Genomic DNA, 17623 nt, shown 5'->3' with positions numbered 1-17623 from the left:
GGAAGAAGGGATTCCTTGGCAGAGATGAGGCAGCTCCAGGAGCTGAAATTGACCTGGTGGGAAGAAGGCATGACTGTAGAGTGATAGAAGGAGCAGAAAACCAAATCTGAAGTTACCTTTACTTGAGGGGTCCAAACTGGCTACAAAAACTGGGGCTTCACTTTTCTGCCAAGAGTGAATTGGGGAAGGAGTATTGGCACTAGAATGTGAGATTGAAGAAAATTCCACCAGCCTCTTCTGATGGCCCCACAGCCTCTGAGCCGCCAGAAGGTCCACCGCAGCAGCCGATCCTCCCTGTTGGGACCTTCTATGAGGTCTTGCCTTGTTGGGCGAGCAGCTTTCTTCGTCCTCCTCCTCCCCTCCAATCACTGATTTGGTCGGGAAAGGGTGGGTTAAAAATCTAACAAATAAAAAACAAAATCCTACTGGTTTTTTAAAAAAATGTCTTCAGAGACAACATCAATGGGAAGGGAGTGACAGATTAGAAAGGCTGCTCCCTGTTTTGGATACCACATGCTGGCTCCAAATAAGGGGGAAAATGGTGGCGTGCCCATACAGTGTGTGGAAGGAGAGGGAGGAGGGGGAGGGATCTGAGAGGTACAAGGGAGGTTGTGGATTGATAGTGGGTACTGGTGGGCAGCAATAAATAAATAAATGGAGCACTATGCAAAACAGAAAACCCAAGACTTATCACTAAGAGGATTGTCATAAACTCTTGTCAGTTGATTTTATTTCCGCTGATGATTCAGACATTTATTGTGTTCATTCTGCCTCAAGGTCTGTGATGCAAGGTCTGTAAATAATGCCCTAAAATGTTGACAGGTAGTATAAAAGGCATGGAGACTGGCTAGGAAGGAAAAAAATGTGGTTGCATGAGAAGTGGAGTGAGAGAGAGGGTGTGTGTGTGCTGAGTAGACAAGAGGTTGTAACTGAGAGCAGATGTATACTGGTGACTCAGGGCACAACTAAACATGATGTGGTCCCTGGATTCACCCCAGGGTGGCACACAGCTTTAATAAGCAATCAGACAACATATGCTTAATTTCAGTTTTACAGAAAATACTGTGTGGTTATCCCAAATTCCTTATGATGAGAAAGTACAATTTTGACACATTGCATTGGTTTCCCTTTCCCTGAGAGGTGCTATCAATGTTCAAATAGTCAACAGAAAATCTTAGTCACAACACATCTGAGTTATTGCCTGGATGTCTAGAGATTCACCCATCTAGATTTGCTCCTATTAAAATATGATGTGTAACAGAGCTAGTGGAATGGGATAGTGAAGTGCATGAGAATTATGAAACATGGATTTCCCATGTAATACTGAGTGGTCTGCATCAGTAGGACACAGAATTCCCTGTTCCCCAAGAAATAACTCATGATTCTCTCTTACTGGATTTCCAAACCTCTGCCTCAAGAGCTTTTGGGAGATTTTAGCAGCTACCACAACCAGGAAATCAAAGCCCCTCAAGATGATAGGAAAGGGAGTGGTTGGATTTGCCTCCAGTCATACTGCCTTAATGGGAGAGCTGAGACCTGCTTTATGGTGTGTGTATATACATGGAGTTGGTTCAAAAGCTAGACATCCTCACAAATTCTTTCTTGGTGGACAATGCTGGTGATACAGCTGGAATGATCAAAAGGTACACTGTGGTGTGGAGAACGGGCAAACTGCTGGGGCATGAGGGTTTGTTCGCTTGGTTTGTATTTTGGATTATCATTGAAAGGGTTAACTGCAGGCTGGGATATTCAAACACCTCCAACTGAGGTAAGCACACAGCGTGTTTGTTCAGGTAAATAAGGAAGGAATTAGATATAATGGGTCTTTAACGGAACACAGTGCATTCCTAGCTGCAAGGCTGTCCTGTTCATAACTAATGTTAGGATTCTGTTCACTTAATGCATTTCCTCACATATTCATTATCCTGAATCTAGGTGCTCTGAGCACTGTGGTGGCTTTTATGCATCCCACAGTCCATGGAACAAATTTTGGTGGCACCCCCTGCCCAAAGGTTTAGTGTATTTTTGATCACCTGGCCCTTTGCACACTGTTTTAGAGGCAGGGATATACCCCAGACCCAGCTGTCTTTTTCCATCAGCCACTTGGGTGCTCACGTCCTCATTTATCTGAGCTCTTTATGGCCAGTGGAAGCACTTAAGACTGGCAGGGACATTTCCTAACCACTTCACTGGATTGATGCTGCTGCCAACTGACACGTCTCTGCACACCTAAAGGGTAAGTGTAAATGATTTTAACTGGTACAGTTAATAATTCAGACTCTTCCACTAGTGTGCATTTCTGTTCTAGGAAGGCCAGGGCTTTTTTTGTGGTGATATTCACTAGTACTCAGTACTGGCAGATTCAGGGGGGAGGGGTCTCCCAGCCCTTTAGAGAAGAATGGGTGAAAATCAGTGCAATCTTATATATGAGTGCTGGCACCTCTTTTTAAAAAAGCAATGAGGAGGGCAATAACTTTTCATCTTTCCCACCTGTCATTTTCTTTCTGGGTCTATGAACAGCCTATTCACAGTCAGTGGGTGCCAGCTGGCTGCATACTTACAATTTTCCACCTGTGCAATCAGGGAAAAAAACCCTTCCTGGAGTGTCCAGGAGGCTTTTCAGCAACTTTTCCATATGGGTGATTCTCTCATGATTGTTACTTTGCTGGTGTGGCATGACGGTATCTTTGAAAATAATCCCTCTTAGCATTAGCACAAATGTACAAGTCAGCTTAAAGTGATGTATCTCCATTGGGAAGTATTGTTTTTAAGAAGATACCACGTGATATGGAAACCTTAGATCTGCTGTGGCTGTTTCAGAGATGTTTCAGACATCACTTGATCTTAAGTGACAAGCACACATGTGTGAACTCACTAAATGCTTCCTACATTCAGAGAATGAAAAAAAATAAAAGTGTGAAACACTATTGTGCAAGGAGAATGGGGTACCATAGGGGGACCATAGGGGGAAAGTAATATCCTACTGCTTGGAACTCTGTCATATGGACTCTGTAAGCTGCACTGACCGAGATTTCAACAGTCCATGTTATAGTAGAGGACTGGGGATCAGCACATTGGAGTCCTGAATCAAAGCAGCATAGACCTTATTTATGACCAACATATAACTGGGAGTGTGGGGACCAGTAAATATCTCTATATGACCATTCTGTATTTTCATTATTTTTTCCAGCAGACTAGTAGCCTGTTGCACTGAGCTTTATGCCCTCACTCCTAAGTGAAAGGCAAATTGGCACTAGGTCTGATAGTGTGTGTGTGTGTGTGTGTGTGTGTGTGTGTGTGTGTGTGTGTGTGTGTGTGTGTGTGTGTGTGTGTATGGTTATGCTTGGTTAGTGAAACACAAATGACACCTCACCTGCCAAATCCCTTCAGGACCATTTCTCATGGGCAGGATTCTCAGCAGGGAAAGCAACGTCCTGGGAGAGGGAAGAAGATTAATAAATAGGGGCTTCCCATCATTTTTAGGGGAACATCAAGCTCTACTGCTTGGCAGCCCTTGCCTGAGGCTGTACTTAACCACTGCTGAGACAACTCACTGTTCCCATCATAGTGGGGATTGATAGAGGGCAGGCTGACCATGAGCCATGTGGACCTGCATGCAAAGGGTTATGAACATCAAAGCTAGATTACCATAGGGGCATCATCACCCATGCATTTCAGCAAATATCCAGGTAAATGCATTGGTTTCTTCTTAATATTTAGAGGTAATCTTGCTGAAGCAGCATATATTAGGGCATTTCCTCAGAGATAGTAGCGGGAGTTGGTGATCAAGAAAAGACTGAAGAAGGAAGAGGGACAGAGAAGGATGTGAGTGTGTGCAAGGATGTTCCTACAACCTTCTAAATGTAACATCTCCCTAGATATATTCTCCACAGAGCATTATGTTCGCTTCTTTTCAGGTAACATTCCTTATATTTGAAACATGTTATACTGGGAATAATATATATGAGACATGCTTCTTTAATGAGGGGAACACAAAAAATGAGTCATTAAACAATTTTATGTGCTCCCCCAAAATCGTTTAGAGCCACTGAGAGCCAAATATGAAGTTTTTATCACAATGCTAGGGGGGATCTTCTTCTTGTGCAGGTCTGTATCATAGTCTGTGAGAGTCATAATGACTTTCTGATTTACTGTGCAATGCTGAGCAAGCTGGATAATATATGATGTATAACTGTAGTGGAATGGTATGGTGGGTTACTACACCTGCACTAGAAGCAATTACAGGGTGAGTAGCTGTTTGTTACTGGCAGCCTGTGAATAGCGATTGTATAATGAAAAAAAATCATCTCCGTTTATAGTGCTGGGACACTGAACAGAAGAAGCAACATTCATGCCCAGTGGTAGCCACATGCCAGAATGATTTTCCACTTAATGCTTTGCAGAGCTGGAAAAACATAAAGTTTAGATTTTGTAAAAAAAACAACAGCAAGAGTTATTTTATTCTTGTAAAAAGAACTATTTGGAATCTAAGCCTTTCCATTATTTCTCTTCTCCCTGAAAATATGGCTCTGCGTTCTCAGTTCCCTATCTGCAAAAGGGGAACAACACTGCCCCCTACCTATAAAGGAGGAGGGCGAGGGGGGGGGGAATGCTCCTGGCATGCCCCCCACTGGTTTGATGCTGCAAGTTTGCTGAGTTATTTCTCAAAAGTTCTTTTGGGAATTCTGAGCAAATGGAAGCCAAATCTGAAGCAACAACAAGGGCAAAGAGATAGATTAGACCTAGCAATTTAAAGTGGACCCTAATACTGGACCTTGATTTCTCAGGTGTTATGATAGCAATAGCCTGTATGCCTGCAAGCTGAGACAGGAACAGGCCAGATACTTCTTTATTTATTGCACTTACAGCCCACTCTGTCCTGTGAAGGCAGGCTTAGGGCAGCTCACAATATCAGTGTACAATATTAAAATCAAAACAAAATGTCTGCTATACAGCTCACTCTGATATTTAAAATTCTTCAGTTTTCTGATGCCCTAAAACCAATAATAGTCAATCAGAGGAGAGAAGATCTCAGGACAGGGTCATAAGGAAATTCTCAAAAAAGAAAAGAAAGGGAATAATAGGAAGGGAGGTTCTGGTAGAGGATAGCTGGAAATTTTTTGGACCAGGGACTACCAGTAAGTTCTTACTCTTTGAAGGGTATACTGGGACAGATGGTCCTGCAGATATAAAGGTCCAAGACCATTTAGGGCTTTAAAAGTTAATATCAAAACCTTGAACCTGATCTGGTATCACACTCAAACTCTTGACAATTGGCATTAATGTTAATTGTGCACTGTCCAGATTTGGGAGCTGGCATTCCATTTGTAAGAGTCTCTGGCAGAGCCAGAGGACCTCCATCTTCAGTTGATTGAATTTCAGCAGGCTCTGCTTCAGACATTTCACCGTGGCCTCAAACATCTGTCCAATAGAACCAGGTGGCATCCTCTTGGCTTCCCATCAGCAGATACAGCTGGATATCATCAGCATACTGATGGCAACCCAGCCTGAAACTCTGGAACAGCTAGGCAAGAGGGTGCATACAGATATTGAATAACATCGGGGAAAAGATTGCCCCCTGGTGGGACTCTACACCCCAATGGGTGGCATGGTAACATTCTTTCCCCTTGTGCTACTAGAAGAAGAAGAGTTTGGATTTATATCCCCCCTTTCTCTCCTGTAGGAGACTCAAAGGGGCTTACAATCTCCTTGCCCTTCCCCCCTCACAACAAACACCCTGTGAGGTAGATGGGGCTGAGAGAGCTCCGAGAAGCTGTGACTAGCCCAAGGTCACCCAGCTGGCGTGTGTGGGAGTATACAGGCTAATCTGAATTCCCCAGATAAGCCTCCATAGCTCAGGCGGCAGAGCTGGGAATCAAACCCGGTTCCTCCAGATTGGATACACAAGCTCTTAACCTCCTACGCCACTGCTGCTCCTGTCCCCAGTCCTGGAGAAATGAGGCCTCCAGGACAAAATTGCCCAATCACTGAACTCTATTCATACAGACTGAGCTTACTTCCACCCCCATGCCAAAGATCAAATCCAGTGTGCAGCCTGATTGATGTGCAGAACTTGATACAAATTGGAAGAGTCCCAGAGTCACCAAGGAAGACACCAGATCCATCACCTGTGTGGAGGTGGCCATATCAGAGGTGTGGAGGTGGCCATATCAGAATGGAGACTGGAATCCTCCAAACCTATCAGCCTGAGAACTCCAAAGTCTAGCTTGACACCGCCTCCAACAGGCTTGACAGAGTATCAGCCAGTGTGTAGGCAGTTGGTACACCAGGCAGATAGCCAAACTTTCTTCAGTGTCCCACACCAGACCAACTCAGTCAACACAGGGGCATAACGAGGCAGCCCTGGGCAAACTGTAGCCCTGGGCAAAACCTGAGTTGGATGCCCCCCCCCCACATGGGTGGCCACTCCACCACTCTAATACCTCAAATTTTTTTTTTTGCACCAGGACATTGGTGCCTGCAGGGGGTGCACTTTTAGACATATCAGCACCAAAATTTCAGCATATCATCAGGAGACTGTCCTTATGCTACTCTCCAAGTTTGGTGAGGTTTGGTTCAAGGAGTCCAAAGTTATGGACTCCCAAAGGGGGTGCCCCATTCCCCATTGTTTCCAATGGGAGCTAATAGGAGATGGGGGTACAGTTTTGAGGGTCCATAACTTTGGCCCCCCTGAACCAAACTGCACCAAACTTGGGGGGTGCCATCATCTCCAGATGATACCCTGAAATTTTGGTGCCGATACATCCAAAAATGCACCCCCTGCAGGAACATCCTAGAAATTTGCCCAAGAATCTTTGTTCTGCATTGAGTTTTCTGCATTGCTGTCAATGGGGGTTGCAGGCTGTGGGGGGCACATTTCTGAAGGCACAGTCTCAAAACTTTCAGGTTCTCATCAGGAGACTGCCCTAATGATACCCCCAAAGTTTGGTGCAGTTTGGGTCAGGGGGGCCAAAGTTATGGACCCTCAAAACTGTAGCCCCATCTCCTATTAGCTCCCATTGGAAACAATGGGGGATAGGGGCACCCCCTTTGGGAGTCCATAACTTTGGACTCCCTGAACCAAACCGCACCAAACTTGGGGGGTAGCATAAGGACAGTCTCCTGATGATACGCTGAAATTCTGGTGCTGCTATCCTAAAAACTGCGCCCCCTGCAGGCCAAAAATGGAAAACCACTAAAATACCCCAAAACGAACCCAGCATTTTGATGCCCCCCACAAGGTGATGCCCTGGGCAGCTGCCCACCTTGCCCAATGGACATTACGCCAGTGAGTCAACACTTGGGTTCTTTTGGAAATAGAGAGCCCTGTAGGAAAAAGATCCCCGAATGACTATCACCCTTTGTCCAGGACTTATGAAGGACCAAGAACTCTGGGCAGTTCTCAAAGGCTTCAATACCTCTGCCTTTGCAATATTCTGAGGAGACTGGATCAGGCAAACACTTTCTATTGTGTTAATCAACTGTGAGAGATTTTAAATATGGCATATATGATCCGCTGGTCACTCTAAAACATATGAACTCAAAGAGACAAAAACCCAAAACTTTTGTCTAATACTGCATTTGGATTTTATAGGGAAGTATTTTGTGTCGAACAAATATATATTGTGTATATTGGACTAAAAGATATTGAACTTGACCAATTTAATAGATCAGATTTTTAAAAATGGGATAAAAATTCTGTGTGCCTAAATTTTCACACACCATGGATACCAAAGAAGCGGTAGTTGTGATTTTATTTTGGAGGTGGGAAGGCCATCCAGGAATATTATCTTTGAAACATTCCTGTTATTAAATCTGTCTGACTCTCAAAACAATGTTTCCGATGAACACAAGTTCAAAACCATCCTAAAAAATTAGGTATGAGTCTTTTAAATTGACTGGTGGATTGATGTGAAACACCCAACCCTTAAACCCAAATTCTCAGTTTAGTCATATTAACATCCCCTTGCAGAAACATGGAAACAGGTAAAATAAACAGGCATACTGATAGTCTCACTTGCCTATCTCAAGTTCCAAGTTTCTTAGTTTTATTTGGTTACAATAACACCAAAGTATCTTTCCTGCCCAACCTGGCAGCCCCCAATAAAAAAGCACTGTATGCCTGCTCCTCCTCAACAGATGTTTGGCTGGCAAAGCAAACAGAGTTTCAGTTATTCTGTAGGCAACCTGCTGGACTTTGACAGTTTCTGTTTCAAAGTACTTAAGACAAAGGTTACTTTTCCACTTGGCTTGCATTAGCATCAGTAGCAACTAAGGTAGGAATGTTGGTGGGAGCCCAGGAGGCCCAATATCTATTATCACCCCCCCCACACACACACACACATTGTCAGAGAGAATTAGCAGATATTAGGCAGCAAGACCAGGCATATTGGTACATTAAATACAGTCCCATATTCTGATCACGTGAAGGGCGGGGCTGTGGCTCCATGGTAGAGCATCTGTTTCCAGGTGCAAACCACTTGCCCCCCACTAGACCCTTTGGGAAATGGCCTTGCTCGCTTTCCTCAAATTCTACATTGGGAAACAGCTATGGCTCAGTGGTAGAACCCTTGGTTTGCTTGCAGAACTTCCCAGGTTCAGTCTAGGCCTCTCTAGGTAAAGGGCCTCAAGAAGTGGGTGTTGAGAAAGAACCTTCTCTGCCTTTTTTGAATAGAAAGTACTGAGTGAGTTAGATCAATGGTCTCACTTCATATAAGGCACTTTATCTATGACATGATATGATGTAGTGGTCCAAGTGTCAGACCTGCATCTTGGAGAAACAGGTTCAAGGTCCCCATTCTGCTGTGGAAGCTAATTGGGTGAGTCATCCTCTCAATCTAATATACCCCAAAGAGTTTATCTATTTAAAACATGAATATCCTCCTTTTATCTCCTGGGACTCAAGTGGGTACAAAATGTAGCAGCCTAGTTGCAAAGCCATAACTCAACAAAATGAAAACAGGTTAAAATATACAATTTTCTAATTCAAAACATTCAGACCTAATCTACCCAACAGTGAAAAGGCACCATATCAGCAAACTCACAACCAGATCTGCTAGAAACATTTAGGGTTGTGAAGATACAATGGAAGAGGGACGACGTGTAAGCTGCCTTGAATACCCAATGAGGAGGGAAATGGGTAATATGTTCAGTTGTGTAAGAAGCAAAGGTCCAATCTGACCTTAAGGGTGTTAAAAGGTAAAATCTGTTCCCCGCAAGAAAACCAAAAACTCTTGAAAAGATGTAGTTAATTTTTGAGAGGAAAGCTTTGGTAATTGAGAGATCTGATGATTTCTCTACAGATAAATAACCTTTGCATGTGGGGAAAATATACCTATTCCATCTTTGCTTGTAAATACTAGGGTGTGCATTCTGTGGGACTATATAATTAAACAACACAGCAGTGAGATAATCTGAATAGGTATATGTGTGCTGTCAAGTCACACCTGACTTATAGTGACCCCTTAAGGTTTTTAAGACAACAGACATTTGGAGGTGGTTTGCCATTGCTTGTCATCGCGTCACAATCTTAGTAGTCCTTGAAGGTTGCCCATTCAAATTCTAATCAGGGTCAACACTACTTAGTTTGCAAGATCTGTTGAGATCTGGCCAGGGCTGGAGCGAGGGGGAACTGCGTCCGGGGCCCTGCCACGCCCCTGCCGACCCTGCCTGGAATGCCCCTGGAATGTCACACCCCCGCACTGGCCCACGCCCGCTGCATTGCGACCCCCCCCCCTGCCCCCTTGGTGATATGCCAGTGGATCAGGCTAGCCTTGGACTATCCAGGTCAGGGACAATCTGAATAGGTATAAAGTTGCATTTCTTTGTGTGCTTTTGTGGGAGTAAGCATCACTGGCTTTAGTGTATGGTTGCCAGCTTCCAAGTTGGAAAACTTCTGAAGATTTGGGCATGGAGCCTGGGGAGGACAAGAACCTCAGAGGAGTCCTGTGCCATAGAGTGTACCCTCCAAAGCATCCATTTCCTCCAGAGAAACAGATTTCTGTAATCTGGAGATGAGCTATAATTCTGTGGGATCCCCAGAGACTGGCATCCCTAGTTTAGCAGGAGGTACTTCTGAAAAAAAAACATGTGTAGAATAGCACTTTAAATCTTCTCTCCATTATTTGATCCTTCAAGGATCATACTTACAGTGCAATCCTACACAGAGTAACATATTTCTAAACCCGTTGTCTTAAGTGGATTTAGAAGAGTGTACCTTTGTTTAGAATTTCACTGACAACATTGTAATCCAACTTCGAAGATCCACAAAATTCGGCATTAGGTTAAGAATACAGAAAAAGGTTGCAAAAGATATCATTTTGTTTCCCGTTATTAACAGAATGGAAATCCAGATGTAGATTCCTCGAACTTCCCACTCCTTTGTTTTACATTCTGCTATCTGTTTGTGTATATTTACTTATAGATATTTACCATGCAATCCGTCCTAAGGCAATCTATTTGTCTGTGGAATTAAGTTTATTTAAAGGGCTCATTGTTCGAAGCAAGTTTTATTCTTTGCTTTCAGTGTTGCTGATCTGGACTCTATTTATGTCAGTAGCAAAGATGACAAAGCCAAAACTAGGCTTTAGGATGATATTTGCAAATGCATGCATCATGACAAATTGTTATTAATTGTAAAACTGGATGTGACTTCTAGACAAGCTGAAGATAGGCTGGTTGGGAAATCCCAGTGTTCTAGAAGAGACTTTGCAAACTGCAATAAATGGGGTACCAACTTTCACATGTGCCACAAGTTGGAAGATTAGAAACACCTGGACCTTGCTTTGCTCTTGGATAAGCAGAAACTAACAGAGTTGCTTTTTATTCTGCTCATCTCTGACCTTTTCTGGAGTGTCAAGGGAGGGACTTTGCCATTCTTATCTATGTTTTACAACCTCTAAAACTGACTACTGTAATACACATTGCAACTCAAAAATTGCAGCTGGTGTTGCTTGCTTCCTGAAGCAAGAACATATTCAACCAGTCTTGCTCCAATTGTACCTGCTGGTTGTGGCTTCCCAGTCCATCAAAAGGTGCTGGTTCTCATTGTTAAAGCCCTTCATGGCCTGTGGCTAGGGTTGCCAGCTCTGGACTGGGAAATACATGGAGATTTTGAGGGTGGAGCCTGGGGAGGGTGGGATTTGGCTAGAGGAGAGACCTCAGCAGTGCATAATACCATAGAGCCCATCCTCCCAAGCTACCAGTTTCTCCAAGGGAACTGATCCTGGTCATCTGGAGATCAATTGTAATAGTGGGAGATCTCTGGGTACCAACCGGAGATTAACAACCCTACTTGTGGCCTATACTCTACATTCTGTAGACGGGTCTTCTGTGATTTCAGATGGGAACAACGATCACAAGAAGCAGTGTCTTTAGTGTAACAGCCCCAAGTTTGTGGAATGATCTCCCTGAGGGGGAGACCGTCATTGCTCTTCTCACAGTTTTCTGAAAGAGGTTCATGTTTTCAGGAAAGCGTTTTCTCCAATAAGATTCTGATTTGGTCACGACTACTCTTGATGTTTTTATTTGTATTTTTATATGTGATTTTATTCTTCATATACACGCTTGTATGTGAACAGCCTTGAGTTTAGGAAAGGAGGCACGCAAATATTTAAATAAATATACAAACAAAAAGTATGAAGCAGAAGGGAACACCATGCTAGTTTCCTTCCACTTTCTTCTGCAAGCAAACCATGCTCCAGGTAAGTACTGCTTTAGTTCATTTTGACTTGACTGACTAGGATCCTGGGCCACATAAGCAGATGAGGATATTAGCACTTTTCTTTGGATGGCCATTTAAAGGAAAAGTCCAGGCAGTTTCCTGTTATTGGCCATGGAAATATGCAAGAAAAATTGCTGCAGTCTATATGGCATTGTGCAGTTAATTGGGTTTTTGCTTGTTTCTTCTGTGTGAATATAAATGTTTCAACATCTGTACAGATAATCTTGACAGAAGTCACACATTGCTCCATTTCCCAAACTCTATCCTACCACTCCTCAGAATTTCCTTAAAAACGAAAGAAAAGGAGAATCTGTGCCATTGTACTTGTGCATACATTCAACCAAAATATAGTTTTTGCTGATGAATCTACCTCCTTCACAGTCTTCAACCCCTGCTATTTTCACTACCATCTATATTTCCTGATTGGTGTGCAAACTGCACCAAATTTACTGGTGATGGGATAACAACCAATGAATATAAATGCCCAAATTTATCATTCATTAAACATCCTGACCTCTATCCCTGAGGTCAGTGGAGTAAGTATGCCATACCAGAAAAGCATGAAGATGAGTATCAAATCAGCACAGACAAAAGTAACTGAGATGTGACTGCTGTGGTGGTCTGGACTGCCATTCCCCTGTGGAATAGCCATTTATCAACGCCTCCAAGATGGCTCATGGCCTGAGCTACCGCTAGAGAAATTGATTGTGGGGGGCAATTCGTAGTGAGGAACACAGTGAGGCTTTGCATCTTTAGAGTCAGTAGCTGTTAAAGAGAAAATATTCTCTATCTAGGGATGCTAGAAATTCAATAGAGGTGCAGCCATGACAGATTGGAACTTGCACATCCACTCTGCTAGAAGTGACACGTCCCTCCAGCTCAAGGAGCCTTCCTCTGATATGAAAGGCTCTTTCATCAGGCGATGGCTGCTTGCACCAGAGGAAAATGCCACTGCTCACAGAATGGATCAGGGGGATCCAATTCATTGTATCGCCCCTACACATCTATAGTCCAGAGAATAAATATCTCTGCCACAGGGGGTTCAGAGTCTTTTCAACTCGGCTGATATGATTAATTTTATGAAGATTTGAAGGCCTCATTGATTTCCCCCCCATATTTACACCACATTCTTAGAAGCACCTACTTTCTCAGCACACACAAGCACAGACCATACATATGAGTATAGATTTGATCCTGACACTCCTCCATTCACAACCTCCCTGCAGTAAATAAAAATGCTCAAGGAGTTATTGTCAAATCCTGTGGAAAGGACTGGTAGAATAATTTAGCAGTTTGGTTTGGATATTACATGAACTCCTTCCACCACAGTTCTTTTATTGGCTGGCGGCTTTCACCAGTAGTAGAAAAAGCTCCTTTCTTTCTCTCTATTGCATTTGTATCCTGCCTTTCCTTTAGGACAGCACTCATGACCCCCACAATAATCCTGCGAGCAAGGTTAGGTGGAGAGAGTGATCTTGACCCAAAGTCACTCAGTGAGTTTCATGGCTGAGTGGAGATTTCTCAGATCCCTGTCGGACACTCTGACCACTATACTACACCGGCACAAACTTTATATGGGGCATATTTTGCCCAAGCTTGAAAGACTATCTTTTTAGCTCTTTCTTTGGTCACATCAGTTTTTGCATAAAGAATATGCTGGAACTATTTGTTAACAGGCATTAATTGCAATTGCATATGTTCCATTTGATAGACACTTGGGAATATATGAAACATTCATTGTTTATTGATTTATTGTATTGCCCCTTTATACTGACAACAAGGAATACTTTAATAATTAAAAACCCTGCTTGATCTCATTTCTCTTGTCATTCAAGTCATTGGTAAGGACTAATGCTAACTCTTGGTTGTTTGATTTATATTAGAATCTAATCAAAAACTGAATTAATAAAAAGCCATTTGTATGACTGAGATGTTCATTAATGACCAGTTTTAAAGTTGCATCAAAAATACAGATAATCTGTAGCACCTATACATAGAGTGAAAAGGTTTACTTCAGTGGTCGTAGGCAATTGAATGTTGTTCTGCCAGTTTTTAAAGAGCAGGACTGTTAATCTGTGCAAATAGAAGTGATATCCAGATTTTGCGTATTATAATAACATTAGTTACAATAGCTATATTTTTTTACTTTCTCTCTGCCTAACCTACCTCACAGGGTAGTTATGAGAGTAAAATAGGGGAAAGGAGACTAAGATGCGCCACCATAAACTTCATAGGGAAAGGACAGGATAAAAATATACTAAATAATAAATTTCTGCACCAAGAAAAGTTACATCGTATGGCCTGCATAAATTGTGCCAGCTGAAAAAAGGTGCATATTTTGTTATCTTACTTCATTTATTATGCCTTTGTTGCCTACTGGGGGAGGCCAAGAGCAATTTAGGGTGCTGAAGGACCACAGCCTCACCTTGGGAAACCCTTTGGGCCTTCTCTTCTGGCTTCTGAGATTTTATCAGTCATCATCCATATGCTTTCAAGCATATCTTCACTGTCCTAAGGGCCAGGAATTTTCTTTCTAACAAAATAAAATCTGAAATTCCCAAGACAAAAAAAGATTCTGAACCCAACCAACTTCCACAGCTGTACTATGCACTTGTGAAATAACTCATTCCCTTACAGATATCCGTACTGAAGAATGCAGCTTCAGTGTGTTGCTAGAGACAAGTACCTGGCAGGCCAATCCTGGCTTCACCAAGATAGCTTTAATGGGTCCTCCAGCTTCCCAGGAAGTGCAAGGCTACCCACAAATTGGGGTCAAAGATGGCCATCTGACTGGCATCTCAAACTCTCTCCAAGGTGCTGGGACTGATGACGAGGAAGCAGAAAAGCCACACCTGGGCCATGATCAACAATTGTTTGCTTAAGCCCTGATCAATTAATCTACCTCTGCAAGCGGCTGGCTTTTGAAAAATTAATAAAAGCAATAAGGGGAAGAAATGAAGATTTCCATGCTCTTCCGCAGCACACTTGGGGAATGGATGCTTCAACACCAGGTGATCTTTTGTTCCTCCTCAAACCATTTAAATTAATAGGATGCATATTATCATGAAGAATTAGTGTTCCTGGCTCCAAGTGTATGAGAACAAGAGACAGTAGAGAGAAAACATTGGCAGAGAACGGATGTATGAAAAGGAAACCAGTGGTTGAAAACTGTAATTTTGGGGGAAGGGGGAGTGAGTTTGTAAGTAGACAAGAATTTACAGGGAAACGAAAGTAAAAAGGCAGAATTAAACACATATATGAAGAACAGACCTATCAGTGACAGCTAAGAGAAAACATGTTTAATCAGAAACAGTATATTAGCTGAATATACTGTATATTCGCTGTATATTCGTTGAATATACTGTATATTTGCTGAAGGGCAGCAAAAAAAGAGGTTTTGGATTCTGTCCCTGGTTATAGGTGTTCCAAGGGCATCTGGTTGGCCCCTGTAGGAAGCTGGCTGCTGGACTTTTTAATGTGCTGATATACTGAGTCATCCATAAAAGCAGACAGAAGAATATGGTTTCTGGGTGCCTTTCCAGGCCTGAGGCTTAGCATCTTTAATATGTGAGCAGATGGAAAGCGGAGTTTGAGAAGGAATAACCATTTTATTTTCCTCAACCTGTTCTGGACAATTGTTCTCTCCTTGTCTTGCTGTGATTCTCCTCCTCATTTGGAGCAGCTTCCCCAAGTAAACAGTTCCCCACCTATCCTGTAAAGGCCGCAAGCACCCTGTGTGCCAAAGCCAGAGAAAACCAAACAAAGGTCTCCACCCTAAGAGTACAGCACATTTTGTCAGATTACTCAGGCTTGTCTCTCTCACAGATGAGAGGTTCTGCTCCTGGCCATGTTCTCTTTCCCAGACCACAAGCTGTTGGCTTCTCAAAATGAAATGCCACTGGTGAGAAAGGAAAGGGCAGGGATGGTAAATCCAGGCAGGTTGATTTATGAAGCTGCCTCGTAAAGCATCAGGCCACTGGTTCATTTAGCTCCACAGTGTCTCTTCTGACTGGGGGGTGACTCTCAGACAGAAAGGGTCTTGATGCCCTCCAACAAGCTCAGGGATGTGTACTCAAGAGTGCTCATGGGAAGAGCCCAAGGAGGAGGACCAGCAGAAGCTAAATGGCAGAGGTGCCAGATGACAGTGTGCCAAAATGTGACAGAGGCCAAAATGCTGAAGGCTTCAGGAGAGAAAGGTTTTTCTCACTACCTCCCCCTGCCTAAGATCTGGAGATACCAGAGACCAAACTAAGACCTCTGTATATATAAGCAGGTGCTTTTCTTCCTCCATGGTCTTCTTTCTACTATTACTATCAGATCCATGGAATCAACAGTTGCCCTTCAAGTCCCTTCAGTAACATTTCTACTGTTCTTTTGGTTCATGCATTTCAGTTACTTGGATATCGAGAACATAATGTGTGATATTTATTTTCCCCTACAATAGGCCTTTCTTCAAGAGGCAGTTCAGTAGAAATCATACTGGTACCATGATAGGTTTCGCTTCCGATCTAGCATGCTTATTGAAGGAGGAGAGAAGCTGGCAGGAAGTGCCATTCCAATGCTATTCTGTATCCTCACCAGAATGCCTTCTTGCTTCCAAAGTAGCACAGTTTCCTGTGGCCACTGGGATTTGAGGCACGTGTTATCCAGCACTGTCTTAGAGAGCTAAGGTTTATCCTTTACTCTTAATAGCAGAGTTTCCATAACCTGGTATTCTTTAATATCATCTTTCCCCCTGTTCTCATTGGTTGGGGTTGGATTATCTCATTTCCTAGTCAGTTATCACATTTTCACTATTCTGCAATGACAAAATGCCTGGCATAAATTATGCATAGTTATTTCTCAAAGCAGTGCAGATTATTGCAGAACTGAGTTCCCTAAGCAAAAAGTATGGTTGTTAGGAGAGCAGTCCTGTTGATGCTGCACCTCGCCCAAAATAGTTTAAACAAACAGAATGTTTTTATCTTCTGTGTCAGTGGGCACTGCTTATGGTTTTAATGTACAGATTGTGAATAATGTCCCTCTTTTCTGACCAGGATACGGAGGGCCTTGCAATTCTGAGTATGGTGGATGATAGGGAGAGGCAGTTGCAGCACTGTTGACAGAAGGCCCCCCAAATACCTGGCATTTTGTTTTGTTTATTATCTTCTTTGCTTGTGGTCAGGAGAGGAATAAGGTCTAATCCCACTTCCAAGTAACTCCCCCTGTCATAATTTGGCAAAGAGTTTTCTCAGGACTTTGGATGTGCAAGCTGTTACCAGATTCTCTTTTGTGCTAGAAGCCGCAAGGGGGCTGGATTTAGGGTTGGTTTGTTAAAGTCTTAATTTAATCCAGAACAAATAAACCAGAAGTTTGGAGCTGGGCAACATCTCTCTGGGAAACCCAGAGGCACAAGCTCCCCATGGGGGTTTTCTAGTATCTCAAGCGTTACAAAAACAACAGAGTTTCTGAACAGCTGGCACTGACCCCAGCCTGGAAAAAGCCTCCCTTCGCAGGCTTCTCACTGGAAAAGATGTGTGGTTTTTACAGAGCAGTTGAATTATGAACAACCCTGTATTTCAAAACACAGTAATCTACATCTCAACCATCTCCCTTGTGCAACCCACCTAATCAATTCTTGGATCAATCCACAGAATGTTTTAAAATGCAAACCAACAGAATGTAGTGTGGTGCTTTCAGTTGTGTTACAGATTTGTTTAGGTAAACTTACAAAAATATTTTTCTTGGGCAGACCATCCATGTAGCCTAGTATATAGTGTCCTCAGAGAGCCAGTGTGGCGTAGTGCTTAAGGTGTTGGACTAGGATCTGAGAAACCAGGTTCAATCTCTACTCTATCATGGGTTCAAATTCCCACTCTGTCACATACTGTCACTCTTAACCCTGGCAAGTATTTTGATGAG

The 17623-nt window shown here is 43.0% G+C and overlaps 1 protein-coding gene across 2 annotated transcripts in view; it reads left to right on the top strand.

Moving 5' to 3' along the window:
• Nucleotides 1-1862: 1862 nt before the first annotated feature.
• The window catches only part of SPDEF (SAM pointed domain containing ETS transcription factor), a 29697-nt gene continuing 13936 nt past the window's right edge, over nucleotides 1863-17623 (top strand). The window contains exons 1-2 of one of the 2 annotated variants that reach the window (XM_048495997.1): nucleotides 1863-2236; nucleotides 14537-14733. In XM_048495997.1, coding sequence (XP_048351954.1) covers nucleotides 14715-14733 — 19 coding nt within the window. In that variant the 5' untranslated portion in view covers nucleotides 1863-2236; nucleotides 14537-14714. The remainder of the gene's footprint in view (nucleotides 2237-14536; nucleotides 14734-17623) is intronic. The other variant, XM_048495998.1, reaches the window with a different exon arrangement.

This window comes from Sphaerodactylus townsendi, linkage group LG05, assembly GCF_021028975.2.
Source record: "Sphaerodactylus townsendi isolate TG3544 linkage group LG05, MPM_Stown_v2.3, whole genome shotgun sequence".
Lineage (NCBI taxonomy): Eukaryota > Metazoa > Chordata > Lepidosauria > Squamata > Sphaerodactylidae > Sphaerodactylus > Sphaerodactylus townsendi.
This window is presented reverse-complemented; position numbering and strand designations above follow the sequence as displayed.